Source organism: Astyanax mexicanus, chromosome 9 (assembly GCF_023375975.1).
Source record: "Astyanax mexicanus isolate ESR-SI-001 chromosome 9, AstMex3_surface, whole genome shotgun sequence".
NCBI lineage: Eukaryota > Metazoa > Chordata > Actinopteri > Characiformes > Acestrorhamphidae > Astyanax > Astyanax mexicanus.
Window position 1 is genome coordinate 22228917 of NC_064416.1, and position 20233 is coordinate 22249149.

General features: G+C 38.9%; 1 protein-coding gene across 1 annotated transcript; it reads left to right on the forward strand.

Annotated features, from left to right (window-relative positions):
- Positions 1 to 10: 10 nt before the first annotated feature.
- trhr2 (thyrotropin releasing hormone receptor 2) lies at positions 11 to 19672 on the forward strand. Its single transcript, XM_022679655.2, has 4 exons — positions 11 to 1054; positions 4824 to 5461; positions 6540 to 6954; positions 17133 to 19672. The coding sequence occupies exons 2-4, from the start codon at positions 5070 to 5072 to the stop codon at positions 17919 to 17921; spliced, it is 1596 nt and encodes a 531-aa protein (XP_022535376.1). The 5' UTR covers positions 11 to 1054; positions 4824 to 5069; the 3' UTR covers positions 17922 to 19672.
- The last annotated feature ends 561 nt before the right edge of the window (positions 19673 to 20233 follow it).

The window sequence follows — 20233 nt, forward strand, 5'->3', positions numbered from 1 at the left end:
AATACACATAGATATGTATTTTACTATATTATAATATTTCAGGCTAGAGTTAGTATATTGTAATGTGCTACTTTATGAGTTACTGAGTTTAACTAAGAATGCTAATGAATATAAAAAATGCTAGTGTAGCACCTTCAATGTTGAAATATACGATTAGCATGCAAAGCAAAATGAATATACATATATTGTTGCCTACATATATGCAGGGATGGTTACATAATAAGCCAAACTCTACGTCAGGGGTTGTAAGTCTATTCAGAAGCCTCTAAATGGCATTTGGGGGATAAGCAGCAAAGCTGAGTAAATGGGTTGCACCCATGAAAAAAATAGCCAAATCCTCTCTGCCATTGCCTGTCTCTGACACCCCCGTTATAGGAATCTTGGCCTTCAGTGGTACGAGGGCTCAATTCCAAATAAAGCCGCACCTTGATTTTACGGAACAGAAGTTGCCCTGTCGTATGGACCCTATTCAGATCCAAATTATTCAAATGTGGGATGATGCAGATTCATGAAGCAGACACTTACTGACTGACCACTGACATCTCACAGGCAGCACCTGGGGGTACCAGAAGCTCAAAACAAGAATTAATATTACAGGCAGAACAAGCTATTTGGCAATGTTGGAGAAGATTTATGCAATCCACATACTCAGCTCTGAAATTCATGCTCCCTACAAAATTGGCTCCTTTTAAAAGAGAAATTAGCAGGCTTTCCCAGGGTATAAGATTTATTTTTAAAATAATATACCAAACACAAGTTTCCTTACTTCTTGTGGTGTGTTCAGTGGTGAAGTGCAGCAGCGCTGGTGGCGCGCGCACACTAGAGAGCGCTGTTGCAGAGAAAACGCTCCCGGCTCGTCCCCACGGAACAGTGCGGCTCCAGGAGCGCGCGAGCTCCCCACTCCGCCGCTGCCCGCTGGAGCCGCATTCCTCCTCACCTGAACCACACATCTCTCTCTCTCTTCACTCTCTCACCTGCGCTCCACAGCCGACACCACACCACCCAGCGCTCTCTGCACGGACTGAATGAATCCCAAACCCAAGAGAAGAAAATGGTAAGAGACGCGCCTTCACTGGAGCTGCTGGGAAGTTAGTTACTGTCTGTGAAATGTTTTATATTATTAACTCGCTCGGGTTATCTCTGGTTTAGCACTGACCGCATGTGTGAGGGTGAAGAGAAATATACAGTGCTGTTAAACTGTGACTGTTCTTCTTAAAAAAAAAAAAAAAAAACCAATGAATTATGTTAAATGTGTTCATATGTATTCGTTTTTGTACTTTCTCCAGTATTTGCTTCCTCCTGGTTTAGAATAGCATGTAATAACGCACTGTTTATACTAACCACTGAAATAATCTACTTCACCACAATGAATCAATTAATAATTGTTGCTGTTGTTGTTGTTGTTAACAGATATAATACTCATTTCCTGTTCACCAATTGAAAGTGTGTTTGTCTCCAGCATTTAGAAGAAACATTGTTTTTCAAGTACATTTATACAATTTATACAGCCAGACAATAAAAAAGATTTTATTAACATAGAATCACATAAGTAAAGAGAGATTAACAGAAATACATATGCAGAGAAAGAGACATAGTGAAAGAGTGACAGACAGACAGAAATGAGACAGAAAGAGATAAAGAGGAAGAGAGACATAGTAAGAGAGAGAGAGAGAGAGACACACACAGAACAAGCCAAAAAAGACAGATAGACATAAAGAGGTAGAGAAAAAGGAGAAAAGAGAAAGAAATAGACTTGGACCATGTAAAAGTGAGAGAGAAACAGACACGGAGAGACAGACAGATAAACAGTGAGAGAGACACAAACAGAGAGAGGGGAAAAGACACACAGACAAATTGAGTGAAAGGGAGAGTGATAAAAGGACAGACATTAGGATAATGACAGACTTACAGACAAATAAATTGGGAGAGATAGACAAAGAGAGAGAAAGAAGCACAAAAGAGAGCAAAATAGAGAAAGAGACAGACAGACACATAGAGAGAAAGATGCACACAGACACAGAGAAATACAGATAGATCGAAGGACAGACAAATGACTAGAGAGACAGACAGAGACAGACATACAGACAAAAACAGATCGTGGGAGAGACACTAATCAGCCATAACATGACAGATGAATTCAACATTGATTATTTGGTTACAGTGGAGTAGGTGTGGGAATCACAGGGCTTCTCATAATACAATATTACCAGGATATGTGGCCCACAATAACAATGATATCAAATTTCTGTGGATATATCACAAGAAATTTCTTTAAAATACTTATAATAATAATAAATTAATGGAGTAATGAAGCAGTAACTTTAATAAGTTAAATTGGGGCGAATCTTTGGGAGTTTAGAGCACCTGTGCTTTAATAAAAATATATAGTTACATTACATTACATTATATTTGGCAGACGCTTTTGTCCAAAGCGACTTACAATATATTATATGATATATCACAATATTGTATCCCACCTTTACTATGGAGCAGATAAACATGAGCCATTTGCCACCATGTGTAATACCTGTTGGGGGCTGGAGGGGAATAAAGCCTCCCACTATTGAGCTTTCACACAGTGAAATGGTGTTCTATGGAATGATGGTGCACCAACCAATATTTTTGGGATGAGTTGGGATTTAGGGAAAAGGTGGGGTGGTGAATGTAATCGAACACTCACAGTCTTCCACTGGAAAACAGAGATAGTTACTCCAACAAAAGCAGGATCAACAGTTTATTAAAACAATGATTAAGCAGGTGACCCAGTAAATGTAACAAATATAACTGCATACATATATGATATATAGATAAACAGATGGACAGACAGACAGACAGGGAAATAGATAGAGAAAATGAGAGAGTGAAAGAGAGTCTTTGAATGGCTCGATGACTTTATGATTCTGCTTGGATCCCACTCACTGAGGAGAGACTGACCAAAAGACTGACAGCTTAATTCTTATCACAGGCTCTCATCAGCGTGCCTGGCCCTCACCATCAACGCCAGTCTGTGAATCAGGCTCGACATCACAGCGCGGCAAGAAAATGCTCTTTAGAGGACAGCTGCTGACTTAATGAGCGTGTTTAGCTCAAGATGCTCAAGACATTCCAGTAGAGATAAAGTCAGAGAATTTCATAACAAACCCAGGTTTAACTGTGGACTCTTTATTTAAAGATAACCTGAAGTATTAAATAGAGAAATTTCACTTTTTTATAGTTTATAAGAGTATATCTTTTAAATTTCAGATTTGTGATCGTGATTCGTGTTAGGTACTGTATTAAATAGAGCTAGTCAATGTAACAATATTTTATTGTGTTGTGACACCAGCAACAGATGACAAGATAGAAGAGCATGTTAAGAAGCCTAAATTGATCTGAAAGCTTAATTTTCTGGACTAAGCATGTTCTTTTTTTTTTTTTTTTTTGGTATAATATTACTGTGGACTTCCCAAATGTTATCTTATGCCTGGCCAACACTACAGGATGGTCAGATCAATTTTGAGGCTGATTTGTTCTTCCCGACAGTCTCAAAAATCTCCCGATTTCGATACAGTTTCCAGATTATTCTGTAGAATGTGAAGTATATAATCCAATCTTTAGTCCTCTAATCTTGTCCCAGAGCAGTAAGGTTTGTCCTGATCGTTTATTGATCATTTATTTTTTTCGAATTATTTCAAATTTTATTCCATTTTCACCTCTATTTGGAAGGTCAATTACCACATTTCCTTATTAGTACGCCCCCTTTCACTAGTAATGCCTCCAAACCTAGGAAGGTGAAGACTCGCTCATACCTTCTCTGATACATCAGTTTGGGTGTGATATGGGAAGAGAGCATAGCCAATTGTGGTGACTCGGACTCTGGCTGCTGATGCCAAGCAGCATGACCCAGGATTTAAACCAAACAGAGCCTAACTCTACTGGGCCGCCTAAATATAACACATGCTCATATATTTTTTTTTGAATAGGGTGGATTTAAAATGTGTTAACTTTATGCTTGATAAAGAGATTTTTTTTACAGCAAACAGTATACATTACTATTTCTGAGTTGAAAACATTTATTCAACAAAGTGATGTTTTTCTGTCATCCACCATGTTTACTCTCACATTATAACAGTTTATGAGAAACTCCCGTGAGATTAAAAAAAAAACTGAGGTGTTGGCTGGTCAAACACTAGCTAACAAAAATTAAAGACTGAAAAATCTGTAAAAAATGATTTCACGTGTGCGATCACTCACGTTTTTGACATCTGTCAGGATAAAAAAAACTGCAGTATGGGCCAGGCATTATAGAACATTCACTGCCCCATCCCCAAGTGTAAATCCTTGAAAACAGTTGTATTTAATTTCTACTGCTGTAGTGAGCAGATTGCCTGTGGCAGTTGTGTGTTTTTAAGACTTGCAGGGTTTTTTTGCTGCCTAATGCAGCGTACCACTAAAATGTCTCATTTGAATAATTTGCTCTGGCAGCTTATCGTCGGTACAGGTTGATAATGTGTGAAGAGTTTTCTTCTGAAAAAAAAATTCTGTGACCCCAGCAGGTGTGGAGGGAAGCACTGAGTGTGTGTGTGTGTCTGTGAGAGAGAGAGAGACAGAGAGAGATGTAGATGTTATTCCTGCATTGTGACTTTTAATCAGCGCTGTTTCAGCAGGCTGCAGCCTAGAGAAGGTCTGCTATCCACAGTCATACATACAACACTTATCTACTTATGCCAGAGGACATGGACATGCATGCAATTATTGAGCAATTAGCACAGGATGGTGAAATCCTCTTAAAGGTGTTGGAGATTGGCATTTTGCCAATTGACTATTGCAATCTCTATTTTCAGGGGGATCGATCGGATGGACAATTGCATTAAGAAGCAACAAAAAAGGCCTACAAGCCAACAAGAGACTTAGCTGCAGCAATCAAAAGTGTCACGTTTAATGGAATTATAGCAGTCTACAAGGAAATAATGAAAGGGGTGTCAATGAAGGAAAGCTGATTCAACAAGACAGGTTGTAAAAACATTTCCTTACTCTTCTTCTGAACTGAATCTACAACACTAACACAAGCACACACAAGCTCTCAAAACATGGTGGAAAACGTGAGCTCCAAGCTGGACAGTAACCCAGTCTCGAACATCTCCCTGCTGAGCACTGGGGACCGCGTGGCCGAGTCTCTGGAGTACAAGACGGTGTCCGTGTTCCTGGTGCTGTTGGTGTGCGGTGTTGGAATCGTAGGCAACATTATGGTGGTCCTGGTGGTTCTGACTACACGACACATGAGAACACCCACCAACTGCTACCTGGTGAGCCTAGCTGTAGCAGATCTAACGGTGCTGGTGGCGGCAGGGCTGCCCAACATCTCAGAGAGCCTGATGGCCACCTGGGTGTACGGCCATGCAGGGTGTCTGGGCATCACTTACCTGCAGTATCTGGGCATCAATGTGTCCTCCTGCTCCATCACAGCCTTCACCGTGGAGAGGTGAGTTATAGCAGTGTAAAATGCATCGATGCATTTGCAGTGCAGTGTAACTGATTATGTGTTATATCAGTCATATACTGTATGCCCATTCTTGATTCTTTGAATACAAATTTATTCTATGGTCAACAAGCCAGGGAGCTTCAGCTACAGGTGGACCTTTATTGATTCCCTAAAGAGTATTTTATTGATGTTTCTTTTTAAAGGAACTTAGATATTTAATAAATGTTTCATAATCAAATTGTTGAAACATAAACATGAAGTCATGCACAGTGCATTGGTGAAAAATCCTTTTAGAAACACGTATCACTTATAATGATTTTAAAGGACTGATTGCCCTCAAAAGAAAATTTTCAGATTATTTGTATCTTTTTGGCTATAAAAACCCAGTATTATTATAGTATTATTATAGTTATTTTGGATGTTTTTTTTACATGGTAAATCTCAATAAATGACTTCTGTAGAAAGTTTTAACCATCAATTTCTCTTTAAAAATATGAGAATGAGAAGGTGGTTTAAAGGGGTAAGAAAATCAGAAGCATCACAATATTACTTACAATATATGTTATATAATTATGTAGTTCTCAAAAACACAGTACACAGTTTACATATAAAGTTTGGTGGCAGACAGTGGATGGAAAATTGGATGAAAAAGTACATTTTATTTTATTCAGATTGTATGCATATGATGGTGTTTTTTTATATACTAGGGATGCAATCTTTTGGCCAAAACAAACTAAAAAACACTTGGGCGAAGGCCAAATACTGAACATTTTTTTGCAGGTTTTTATGAAATAAAAAAAAGTTTGAAAATATCTCTCTTGAACACTGAACATTTTTAACATCCCAGCAAACATGCCAACAAAGCACAATATGACTCGGCATATGTTGAAACTATCAAATTATTTACCGCATTGCAGCATATTTCAATATGTTGAATTATAACTCTTTACATTCTTGCCAATACACAACACATTTTAGTCTAATGTCAGCAAGGATTCATCCTTGAGTGTAAATGTGCTATAATAAGTCATCTCTGCGTCAATTGATATTCTTGTCTTGTTTTCTCCTCCCGCCTCAGATACATAGCCATCTGTCACCCGATGAGGGCTCAGACAGTGTGCACAGTCTCCAGGGCCAAACGCATTATTGCAGGGGTGTGGGCCTTCACCTGCGTCTACTGCATGCTCTGGCTCTTCCTGGTGGACATCCAGGTGAACAGTGACGGGAGGGTGCAGTGCGGCTACCGAGTCTCCCGGGACCTCTATCTGCCAATCTACCTCATCGACTTTGCCATCTTTTACGTCATTCCCCTGCTACTGGCCATCGCCCTCTATGGCCTCATCGCTCGGATCCTCTACCTGAGCCCCCTGCCCCACCCACCCGATTCTGGCACCGTCACGGCCACCACGCTCAGGAGGAGCTGCAAGGAGCCAGTGGATGCAGTCAAGGGTCGCCAAGGGAGACCAAAGAGTGCCCTCTCCTCTCGGAAGCAGGTGGGCTTGTGTTCTTCATCTTTATTGAGTTAACAGTTTAGTTAATACAGTCAAGAGTATGTTCATACTTTGTCAATAAAAAAATAAATAAATACATGTTTAGACACAATAATAATAACATTTGACTTGAGAACTTTCAGTTTACATGATCCAAAGCAATCTGTGTTGTATACGGCTGATTGATACTGGAAAAAAACTGACATAAAATATTTTCTGTTAGAATGACATACACAGTAAACTTTTTTTAAATCAGATTTTATGAATATGATAGTGTGTATTTTGTACTGTGACATTTTTTTATTTGATTTAAGCAATTTCCTTACTTACAGTGTCACAGTATATCGCGATTATATTGAATTGGAACTCCTGTATTGTGATATGTATCTTTCTTGCCAATACACAGCCCTAGTGGATATCCAATTTATCTTATAGACAAACGCTAGCTGACTGGCTTTTCCTGAACACATGAACACAATGCACATGTTCAGGCACTTATTATTATTATTTATTATTTATTTTTTCTGTATGAAAAATCTATCATATCCCGGAACCTCTGCATTGGATCCAATTTACAACCTTGTCTATTACTGCTCCCCTAGTATGAAAATATCTGTTTCCTTCACATGCTGGTTTGGTTATGTTAGGCCATGTATGTGCTGCACAGATTGTAAGACTTCACAGTAGGAATCCACTTGCCATGCTGGGTTCATTAAAAGAGCATTTTCTTCAGGTTGTGAGTCTTCCCTAAAGGACAAATGCAGGGCACGGCTGTCATCCTCTACCTGTAACAGCCTGACACAGACTGCTTTTTTTCTATGAACAGAACAGGGGGCTAGCTATTTTAAATATCACCATGCAGAGGGGGTTGTCTTTTGGTATTTTCCTTGGCCACAAAAACAAGGTGCAGTTAAAAATGCAAAGATTTGATTTGTAAATTATATATACAGCGTCTCCACAGTGTTTGCCATGAATAATGTATACACCTCTCCTAAGACTTTTGTCTTACTCATCACTTCCTCAAAAAAACAAAGGCAGACTTTGTTTGTGGCTCTTCTGATCTTGAATAATTTAGCCTTGCCCTGTTTATCTGTACAGAATACTCAATAACCCAATGACTGCACGTCTACATTCCTACAAAATGCATTTTAAATATTTTGATATTAATATTTATTATTAATTTATAAGTCTGTTCCTAGAGGATCAGCAGTCAATGCCGTATATTATAGTTTTATAAAAAGTTGCAAAAGCACAATATAAAATTATATAAATAAAATTGTGCACATAAATAATGTAATGTACTAACAGGTTTGTGTCAAGGCAAAACTATAAAGATGATAGATAGATAGATAGATAGATAGATAGATAGATAGATAGATAGATAGATAGAGAGATAGATAGATAGATAGATAGATAGATAGATAGATACTTTATTGATCCCCGGGGGGAAATTCTTGATAGTGATATTAGGTGATAGTGATATTAGGGCTTGGCAGTGTGACCAAATACTTATATCTCTATATTTTTCAATATTTGGGCAGTTTCACAGTGTATCACTTTTTCTATATATTTAAATAGCTTTTTATAAGTTATATAGTTTAATTTCATTAGGTCTTTGATACTATAGGGTTTGCTTTACACAAGAAAATAAAACAATATATGAAGATATCAGTGTGCATGAAATTCAGAATGTAAGCAGTATTTATTTTTTATATTTAGGTATTTAAATGTTTAAAAAGTTACACTTTCCCTGATTCTTGGGGAAAAACTTTATTTCACAGTAAAATTTAAAAAGATTTTTTTTTGCAAACCATGAGTATTAAATATATATTTAAAATAAACATGTTATTACTGCAGTCTCTAAAAACAGTAACAATGAACTTGAAAGTGCAGTTTTACCCCAGAAATCCTGTAGTTTCTTAACATGAATGTAGCATATTCAGAATATATTTGACACTGCCATCCAGTTGTGTTTGCATGAGAGTGGGTGTGTGGAGGGACAGAGGATTTTAAAGCATTAGAAGTTAGCAAATGAGCAAATTGATAGTAAAGCTCAGTTTTCATATGAAGAGGCTGTGGCTGAGGTGTCTTATAACCAGACTAGCATCTCACAGCTACTGACCAAAATCTCAAGTTTACTGAGTAGTGAGGAGGGTTTATAAGCAGATGCAAAAACTAGCAACACATTGGAGCTAAGCATTTGTGCATTTTGTGAAGTATCTAAAGGTGCTTTTACTCATATCTTGTTTGGTCCACAAAAAGAGGTGGCCTAGATCTGGATCAACTACAACATGATTTGTTTAGGTTGCAGTTTTTTTTTGATGGGTTGGGCTTGTGAAGCTAGGAAGCTGAGACAGGCTGATATTACCCATTAAACAGTAGAAGATAGTAAAGAACCTGTGCAGTACCGAAATCATTGCAGTATGTGCATGGGTTTACACTTGCTTTTGTAAATATTATGGAAATGACTGACCACAGAATCTATAGTAAATGGCATACTGCCCAGCTCTATGTAATATGCAAAAAAAAAATACTACATTCCTCTACATGTTTGAATGAGTGATGAATAATTACATGAATGTAAAAAAGAGTTTCAAAAGAGCTAATCAGTGTAAATTAATTCATATAAATTATAGAATGTGAGGAGGCTTAGACATATGAATTCCTTCTTTAAAACCCAATACTTCAAGTCAGCTCAGTGCAGCTCTGTCTGCAGGGAAGAGTGTAGTGCTGCTCTTATTGTCAGAATGTGGCCACTGCAGCAGTCTGCACTCTGGCTGTACTCTTCTCTGTTTACTCTTCTCGTAGTAGCAGAAGCCCTCCCTCCCTCCTTCTATCCTTCACTCCTTTACTTCCACCTGAATAAACCACAGAGTGGCTTAAAATTCTTACAAGTCCCTTGTAAGGTCTCTGGCAGGTAACTTTCGTTCAAACGTATATCTGATCAGGAGAACAGAACTGAATTGGTTCTGATTGGATTTATGTAGGACAGAGATTATGAACAGATTATCACAGTGTGGCTGTAGCGACTTCTGTAGGTCTGACTATAACGACATAACTAAAAGGAGGGAGAAGAAGTAGGTAACGTAGACAAAAGAGCACACTGAAACACTGGCCTCCATCCACTCCAATGTTAAGAAAGTGTTTACATGAAAGCAGTGGGTATGGGTGCAAGATTATGGTTTTGTTGAAAAATGAAAATTTACTACAAGGAAGTAACATATCATGAACTTCAAACAGTGAATAGCTAAAGGCTGTTGGACCACATCATGCAAAGAGGAAGCTAGAGGAGAAAACAGAAACTCTGGGAACACTGGGAAAATGATTTAAAAAAAAAATTGCTGTTGCTATAGTGCGTACAAGGGTAGCCTATGCTGTGCTATGTGGATGCTGAGATACATTGTGGTAATTTAAATCAGTTAATAAACTTTGAACTCTTATGTTTTCACAAGCCCTACACTGTTAAACAAAATTAGCTTTTATAAAAAAAAAATCTTTATTTCTGTTCTTACTGACTCAACTTTATTGTTGCCCAGACTTTTGTTAAGGGTTTTTGCTAAACCACTTGATAAAAGTTGTTATTTAAACTACTTGTCTACTAAACAAAGATAGTAGTAAACTTTGTTAGTCTTTGTAAAGGAATATCAGTCTGTTTCATTCTAAGGGTAAAATAACAGGGTTGTAAATTGGCTTCTAAAAGCACATCTGAGCATTTTATCCCAAACACAGTCACGTACACTATTATTTATACATCAAAGCACAACTTAAAGCCCTCTTGATGTGAGCCCTTCCTGTAACAGAACGCGCCCTGCCTTGCTCTATTGCTCTATCAGTTTGATTACCTTTCTCTATTACAGATCATTATTAGCATCCCTGCGGAGACATTAAGCGCAATCATTAAACTAGCTGCCTTTGTTCTTCCAGATGAGCTGGGAAGCTCATATCACAGTAGACTGTGACAGGGTGCTGTAAGCGTTGTGATAGTGCCTGATGTGCTCTAGAGAGTATTTTAACAATAAAATAATAAAATAAAAATAAAATGTTTTATATTTGTATAAATAACGAACAAAACATTGAATATTGTTTTGTTAACTGATTTATTTTTGTATTTTAGGTGTATGAAATTAAACACATTATTAAGGAACTACATTAGGACTAAGGGTGCTTTCATACCTACCAGACTTGCAGACCTTTCAGTTAAGTCTAAACCAAAGTAGCAGGTACCAAAGGTTCCAGACTAAAGAACCAGAGTTCAATGGTCCAATGAAAGTAAAGGTCTTGCTCCAGATCTATTGAAACATGATCTGGTTAGTCTGCAGTGTGAAAACACTTTTCTAGATGGTTCAGATTTACGGATCAATTACAGGAAGTTAAACATTAGACAAACCAGAGGAAAAAAAATAGGTGTTATGCTTCATTTCAACTTATGTCACACAGCAATACGGACACAGTTTGACTGGGAATTAATTCATTTACTGTAACTGTAGATTAACTTTTACCTATAAACTAGCGTTTGCAATCCATCCTGTAAATTATTTGGCAATTAAATGTTGCCTCCTGCATTGAACTAACATGTGAAGCGATTTGTTCTTTATTTCCACAAATGCCCATATATATACATATATTTGTAATTATCTATTTATTTGGTTGGGGCCATTTATTTTCATTTCTGAAAGGTGGCAAACCTACTATTAACAGAAATAAAATGAATCTGAGGATAAACTTTAACACTCATTCTCCTGCATGTCCACAAATGGGAATCAGATTCTGACAGAGAGCTAGAATTTATCACCAACACCAGGCAAAGCAACTCGCCAAACACATAGCATTATATAAACTAATCAATATGACGTATAAGGAGATGCAGCCCATCTAGGTGATGACAACAGGATGTAGTAAAGTTCTTTAGTCTGCTCACTTAACTGCAGTGTGAAACCAAAACTAACCGGACCAAGTGTACACAATGCAACAAAAACATGAATCTTGGTGTAGACTCTGGTCCAAACTTTCAGGGGTGAAAAGGCAAACTATGCAGTTTCAGTTGAACTAACATTAATATTGCACATATACAAGGTGAGCCAATGTATTAGATATGGCAATTGATTAGACAGTGAGTATACTGTGGGTGAATGCCATTTTTCTATTTTGTATTTGAAACAATACATCTATAATTCTAATTCCGATTTTATCTCCATATATGATGCCTGCATTATTTAAATACATAATTCAGTAAGTGACTAATAAGATGAGTTATAATGAGCCATATATTTGAATGTCCGCAAGCATCCCTATTGTGCACACACACTTCAAAAGAAATGAAATGATATCTGTTGCCTTTAGTTATGCAGTCATTTTCCGCTAACTTGCTTAATCACACCCCCACAAACAAAGGCTGCAGTAATGATCTGGCAGGGTTGGAGCCCAGCCACGGGAGGCTATATTCATAACCCTTCTCACCAGTCCCCATCCTCTAATGACTGTTCGGGGCTGTGGAGTTGGGTCGTAAATTCCTCATAGCTGTCACTCTTTCAATGAAGAGTTACCCAGAACTCTCCCTGACCTTGTGTGTGGGCGGGCAGATGTGTATGTGCGACGCTGTATCTTGGTGGGCACGTCCATGAGTGTGTGTGTGTGTGTGTGGGCTCACACTCTTGCTCGCTTGTGTGTGGCATAGATCAAAATCTTGAAGATACAAGAGAGCTCCACTTGAGAAGAAGATTTGCATAATATGATTTGTGGCGCTCGCTGAAGTATGCTTAATGCCGCTGATGATTCTGCTCTCGAAGATCATGAAGAAACTCCCTCTCTCTCTCTCTCTCTCTCTCTTTCTTTCTCTCTCACTTTTCCGCTTTGTCCTGCTCACTTCTTTACCCCCCGCACCTCCAAACCCCTTTGATCACTCGATTATCTCAGCAGTTCGTGAAGTTCAGTAAGCTCTGAGATGCCCACAGAACTACAGTGGTTGGAGCTTAATCTGCAGGTCTGAGTGAAGTTATCTGCACTGCGGATCTGGTAGTGCCATCGCATGGCAGCCGCTCTCTCTTTATTCAACCTAATCGTGAGGAGCAGACTGCTTTGTTTCTGTCATGTTAAGACCTTGTTTCTGGCTGACGAGGAATCCCAATAAGCAGATGTATTTTCCGAAATGTCACAGCCAGTCACGCTCATTATCTCGCGGTTTTGTTAATTAAACAAGCTCCTCCCAGGCCCGTGCCGCCTCAATTAGGGTGCGTGGTCGTGCTGAGAATTTGTCACGATCGCTGAAGGTCTCTCTCTCGCTTTCTCTCTCGCCGGTCGTCACTCTATCTCCCGTGTTGGATGATAAATAGCATTTAGCCTCGGGAGAGTCCTTTTATTCATATGTCAATAGAGAGATTTGTAGTGTTTGTTCGACTGTGTCTTTCCTCCAGGGCATTGTTCTGTTAATAAACGCAAGCAGGGCCTAAAACGGATGCCATGCTCTAACGGGCCTAAAAGTAATTTGGTTAAAAGTGTTTACTATTCTGACAAACACAAAGGAGAAGAGAGGGTGGGAGAAGGTTGCGTTATTGGCTGCGAATAGTAAAACTAAAAGACTGAACAGCAGAGTCTGACGTGATTTTATTAGATCCCTCTCCCTGGGGTTCTACGCTGCCAACATATGCACTGTCACCATGGCCACAAAGCCACAGGGTGTATGACAATGTGCTACACTCGCCCTCTCTTGCTCTGTCTCTTTTTCACTCTTTCTCTCTCTCTCTCTCTTTCTCTCTCAGGCGTAACTGTAAATGCCCAGAAATGCTTATGCATTCACAGGCTGTCTGGGAATAGAAGACTGACCACTTATGTTTTTAATTAAAGCTTACGAAGATAGCCCTGACATGTTCTCTGCACAGAGATTCACAGCGGTACAGAGGTGCATTCAAGCCTGCCATACCAGACTTACACAGCTTCCTGCAGTAATCAAACGCTAAAGCTTATTAGTCACGAAAGGTGTGCGGATATTTTGTTCGTGAATAATTAAGCATAATTTAATGCGGCTGCATTACATACGACCAGTTATGTTCAAAACATCCTGATCCATTAATCCCATCTGTCTCCCTTGCTACGGACAATTTGTGCTATTGCTCAGTGTTTTGTGCATACAAATGCACAATTCACTGCAGTTTTAGAAATGTTCACTGATCATCAAAGAGGCACTGCTGTATAATACATTGAAACTTAAACTTTGGTGTCTCTTTATTTAAAATGAATTTGCAGCAAATGCACAAAGAAGTGATCAGATGCTCGCAGATAAAAAGATTAATAGTATGTTAAATAGTGTATTCTGCAAACTGAACCAACAGTACAGGCAGAGCAGAGTTGTAAATTACAAACAGTGAAAGACAGAAAGGTCTAAACAACCAATCAGACAAAATCAAGAGGGAAAACATAAACAGAAGAAAGCCAAAACAAGAAAAAAATAAATAAAACAGAGTTCCATGAACAAAAAGAAAAGCTAGCCTTTTCCAACTTTTCTCACCAGTGGCAAAAAACAAACTGGATTACCTTAGCTAAGCAAAACTGGAGTAAAATACAACAAAAAACAAACAAGAAAAAGGCTCAAAGCTATCTTGTGCTGAGAGGACATAACAAGAGCATAGCAAAACTATTCAGTAATATTCAGGAATAATAACAATATGCTATAATATTTGAATCTGGTTGCTGTAAACCACCCTTTCTCCGTAAAAAGGAAAGCCAACATGTTTTATTCTTTTTTTTTTATGATTTTATTTCAGATTTTTCCCCATTTTCTCCCAATTTGGATATCCAATTGTCCCACCCCTTGTGCGTCCCCATCACCGGTGATGCCCGTGACCTTCGGAGGATGCGGACGAGCACACGCCTCCTCCGATACGTGTGAAGTCAATCACCCCTTTTTTCGAGCTGCTGCGGATTAATCATTGCCTGAGCAGCTAGCGCGCTCGGAGGAAAGCACAGCGGCTAGGTTCCGATTCATCCGCTCACAGACGCCTCGTGCCGCCCAGCGCCACCTTAAGTGTGATGGGGAGAGAGCGCCATCTACCCACCCCAGAGGGAGCAGAGCCAATTTTGCTCCCTCTGAGTGCCAACAGCTGATGGCAAAGCTGCATGAGCGGGGGTTTGAACCTGCGACCTCCCGCTCATAGTGGCAGCGCATTAGACCGCCTGACCACTCAGCACCCAACAAGTTTTATTCTAAATTAAAATAAAAGAGTTGTAAACTGGCTTGTAACACTGCATCCAAACATTTTTCACTCCAACCTATATTATTTTTACATGAAAGAACAACATAAAATGCTGAATAAATGCATTCCTTTTAAAAAATGCATTGCACCTTTTAAAAAAGAATTCCCTCTTTCATGTCTAATACTTTAAAAACGGACGACCAATTTATTCATTCAAAGTCAAAGTCAAAGTCAAAGTGGTTTTTATTGTCATTTCAGCTATATACAGAGTACACAGTGAAACGAAACAACGTTCCTCCAAGGACCATGGTGCACATAAACACAGTGTAGACAGAACAATAGTGCAACAGTACAAAAGTGCAAACAGACAATACAACACCATACAGACAAAGAATAATAAATAACAAGACAGTGTGCAAATTTTGCAGTGTGCAAAAAGGACCAGGTGAGGTAGTAATTACTCTATTACACAGTGTGGGCTGTAAAATGTAATATAATCAGAATTTAATAGACATGCCTTGTTCTTTTCAAAAGAGGACTTTTACAGTGCTTTTGTCATCTAAAAAAATATCACAATGGGTGAGATGTAAGATGGATAGGCTCTTCAGCGGTCATTATTATCAGTTTAGCTTCGAGCTTTCTCTCAGAAACATCTGCTCAAAGGAATTCTTGGGGCGATCAGGGACTGCTCTAGAAAAATAAAGCAAATAGAGCATTTGGAAACACAGTTGTTGCATTAAAATCCTGAGCGGCTTAGTTCCACTGTGCGCTCTGGCTGTACTTATGGCTTTGGTCATTGACAGTCATTGACAGTCATTTTCAGAGATGATCACAGCCAGTAATCAGCAGTCATTCCACAAGCTGGGAATTGGATGTTCATTATCCACCATGACATCTAAACATGAATTTTCAAAGCCCTGATAACACAAGCTGTAAATTTGCCACTTTGAAAAATGACCATTGCTTAGCTTCAGTGGGCAGAACAGTGAAGAAAAATGCTCTTTGCCCTCGCTCTTTATATTTTTTCCCTGAGTGGTGGCGTTATATTTAGTTAGCAGCGCCGGAAAGTGCTCTGTAATAGACTTTACAGACTTCTGTGTGTATTACTCACAAACATAACTGACTCACAAACCGTGGTCACTGCCTGCTGCACTCTTATCACCTATAGTGGCAAAGTCTGTAATAGCAGCCTCTAGGGTTGATGGTGCCAAAATGGGATCTTCGGAGAAGTATGAATGAAGAATTTTCAGAATCCCTCAAGATCATTTCAATTGATGGGTCTTTAATTAACTCCAATAATAAACGATGAAGCCTCTTTAGGGAATCAGCTGGTTTTCTTCCTTTTTTGACGTATTTCGTCTGACATCTACACCATCATTAGCAAATTTTCCATCCATTAGGTTTTTGTGCATTTTAAAAATGTGCATAAATAAACCTGAATGTAAAAAGGCCAAAAATAAATAAAAAACCCACCCAAACATCCAAAGTTAAAACAGTTAAGATATAATCAGGTGGAACAGTTAGAATATTGTTAAAGCCAAATTATAAAAAAATAGGGTGGTTGAATTTTGTTAACAAGATGACAAGATATCAAGATATCAAGTTCTAAGTGTCCCTGTCACATTTGATTTTTCCCAGATCTGTAGTGGACATTTTCAGGGTGGCACAAAGATGTTAGCCCTCATTAGGTGGCCACTGCTTTTCCTACCTGGCATCTTTGAACTACAAATAACACAGTCATACAAAGATGGCTAAATGGCTGGGTTTTTGTGTTACATTGACGGTATAGTGATGGAAATATTCCTTAGACTGTGACAATACTGGACCAAATGAGTGATTTTATCATAATGAACATTTTTAACTAGTCAGATGTTTCTTTTTCAGGGTAAAAGAACACATGAACAACCTCTTTTGTAAGATTCATGCCTTTGTACCTTTATAAGAATTTTACCTTTATTAACAGTGGGTTTCTACTGTGTTTTACCCTTTTCTTAGGTCACTAAGATGCTGGCTGTGGTGGTGATCCTTTTTGCTCTACTCTGGATGCCATACAGAACGCTAGTGCTTATCAACTCCTTCGTCAGCAAGCCGTATCTGGATGCCTGGTTCCTGCTCTTCTGCCGGACTTGCATCTACGCCAACAGCGCCATCAATCCTGTAGTGTACAACCTAATGTCCCAGAAGTTCCGCTCAGCATTCCGCGGCCTGTACCGATGCCAGCGACAAGCCGGTCACCACCGTACCCTCTCAACTCTTAACACTGCAGCCTGTAGTATGGCCAGAGACCCCCGAGCCGCTCACATTGGCAATGGCACCAGGGAGATGATCAGAAACATCAACTCAGGAACTGCTGACCACAAACTCTGCAGAGACAAAAACACTCTGGATGAGGAGAGAGAGGCTACGGACAGCACGTGTTTGGAAAACACTGACATGGACAAGCCCATTTTCAAAGATAGCGAAGGTGTGATTGACACAGGGGAGGAACGCAATGATGAAGCAAACTTCAACACAGAGAAAAAAGACTTTGTGGACTGTGACCACTTGAAAATGGATGAAAAGGGAGTGAAAGAAAACGAGAATGGTCCAAGCTTGGAAAAGGAGATCATGAGACAGTGCATTGATATTAGGAAAGCTCTGGAGATCAGCAAAGATGCTACAACTGATGTGATGCCAGACATTAAAAGCTCAAGCACAGAGAAGATGGATACAGAGGTCACTTGTGATGAGAAGAAGCCTACACATGGCCAGAATGCTAAAGAACTGATACACAGCACGGTGTAGCTTCTCCCACTGTCCTCCCACTGTCCTGATGCTCTGAAGGCATTCAGAGGGATATCATTTGGGCGACAAACGTGTTCACACAGGTTTACAGCCCCTACCTGACTACCTGATACCGCTAAAAAAAAAAACAGTAAGAAACATCTCACCATCAATTTTCATTACTGAGAGGATCCTAAAGATCTCTGTTTTTACACCGGCTGACACCAGTTCTGCTGTGGAATATGAAGACTGAGTCCACTTTCACTGCATAATTTACAGCGCTTGCAGGAATGGCGGACGGATCAGCAACACCTGTTCTCTCTGTTGTGGCTTAGAAGCCTTACAGAAAGTTCCAGTGTTATCTGCTCATCCACGTCGCATTAAACAGCTCATCCTCTCTGCCTGCAAGGAGCAAGAGAGACTAATGAATCCAGCCAACCAGCTTTTTAAAAGCACAGACAGGACCATGTTCTCCTCCGCAGACTCCTACAAGGCACTTTTATCTGACAACAGAGCTCAGAGCATGAAGTCAGGACCAACACCAGTCCATGTTTTCCCTGCAGCCAACACAATGCATTTACAGAGCCTGGCCTGGTGCCAGAGCGCGAGCAGAGAGCGTGGCCAGGGGAAGCGAGTTGTAATGCATCAACATTTGTTCCACATAAAAGCCCACGCTTCAAGCAGAGTGATGCTTTACAACTGTTTCATCTGCCATTGTGCCCGGAGGCACGACCGCGTTCTCTGGGCCACACTTAAAGACTGCACACGCATCAGTCCAGTCCAGAGAGCAAATCAGACAACCTCCATTTGTGGACCCTTAACAAGTCGTCTATTTATTTATAAAGAGCACAAAAGACACTTTACATACAACACACTACACTACTGACGTTTTACTGCTGCATCCAGGATTTATCTGTAAACAAGATTAATCATACATCTAAGACCAGTCCACAACAGGATTAGTCATGCACTTAGAACAGTGTTGCTGATACTGAAAGGTAGCCCTGAAAAGCACTTTGTTGTGAACCCAGTGCCATCATCCTCGTTCATATTTATATGTAGAAAGCAGTCACTGTTTTGTTTATGGCACAAATGTGATATTCAGATATTCTGTTCTAAGTGGTAATTTTTCTGATGCTATAATGACTTTCGTCAGGCATCGTTGTTTGTAATGTACATTGATATTTTACTGAAGTAATGTTCTCTGTTGTATTTGCTTTATACAGCTCATTGCATCTATTGTGCTGTTTCTCCACAAAGAGAGAACAGAGTTGACGGGTCGAGCGTTTGAAATTGTTTTATTCGCAGCCACTTTTGTGGCTCATTAATCTGATTCCAGTTGTGCTGTACTGTGAGCTCTGCCTGGTAATCTGGTGAGATACATTTTCTTTTATCTTCTCCTTTATCTTCTGCATCTTTTTGCTACATCCATCACCAACCTGCCTATTCCTGCTTATTGCTTTAACCTTTGCTGCTCCACTGCCACATTTCATTTGATAAACATTGAATGAAATCTGTGCCAGCGTAAAGAGACTGATTTGAAAGTGCTGGAGCTCGTTACGCTGATGTGGCAGCTCTGTTTTTCAGCTATTAATTGCAATGCTGATGGAGATGGAAGAAGAAAAAAGGCTAAATGTTTGTTTTCCCTCTATAATGAAGCAAAAAAAAAAGATCTCAGAGCACAGGAAAATCAGAGTATTGCTTTATTTCATATTCAATTGAGAATCCAACATCAGAAAACAAATATATATATATATATATATATATATATATATATATATATATATATATATATATATATATATATATATTTGTATTGCTATTTGTTTACAAAACTAATGCAGAAAATATATAACAGGCTGTTTGCGTATTTTCCATTTTGTGTTTAAATAACAAAATAGGAAATTAAAAAAAACTTACTGTGGCCTGAATATACAATAGCTAAATTAGCTGACAGTCATATTCACTCAAGGTAAATTAGTAGTTAGCTATAATTCTGTACAATATCTCATGCATTGATTTGTAGCAAATGTGGTCACATTGCATTAATTTTTAAATGTTAACAGTGATGGAAGGGGTTTACCTTAACATTAGAAATCATAAAATAACCTATGTTGGTTATTTTGGTACAAAATAACAGTAGATATTGTATATTTGGCTAAACTACAATAGCTGGAAAATCCTACAAATTTTTCAGGGTCATGTGGTCTTTTAAGTCAAATTCAGTGTTGGCTTTACAATAAAGCAATATACAATTTTGTTTATGTAAGGCCATGACTGAAAGCAAACAGCATATTGAAGATTTTAGCATTTCATATTGTATGTACTTTCAC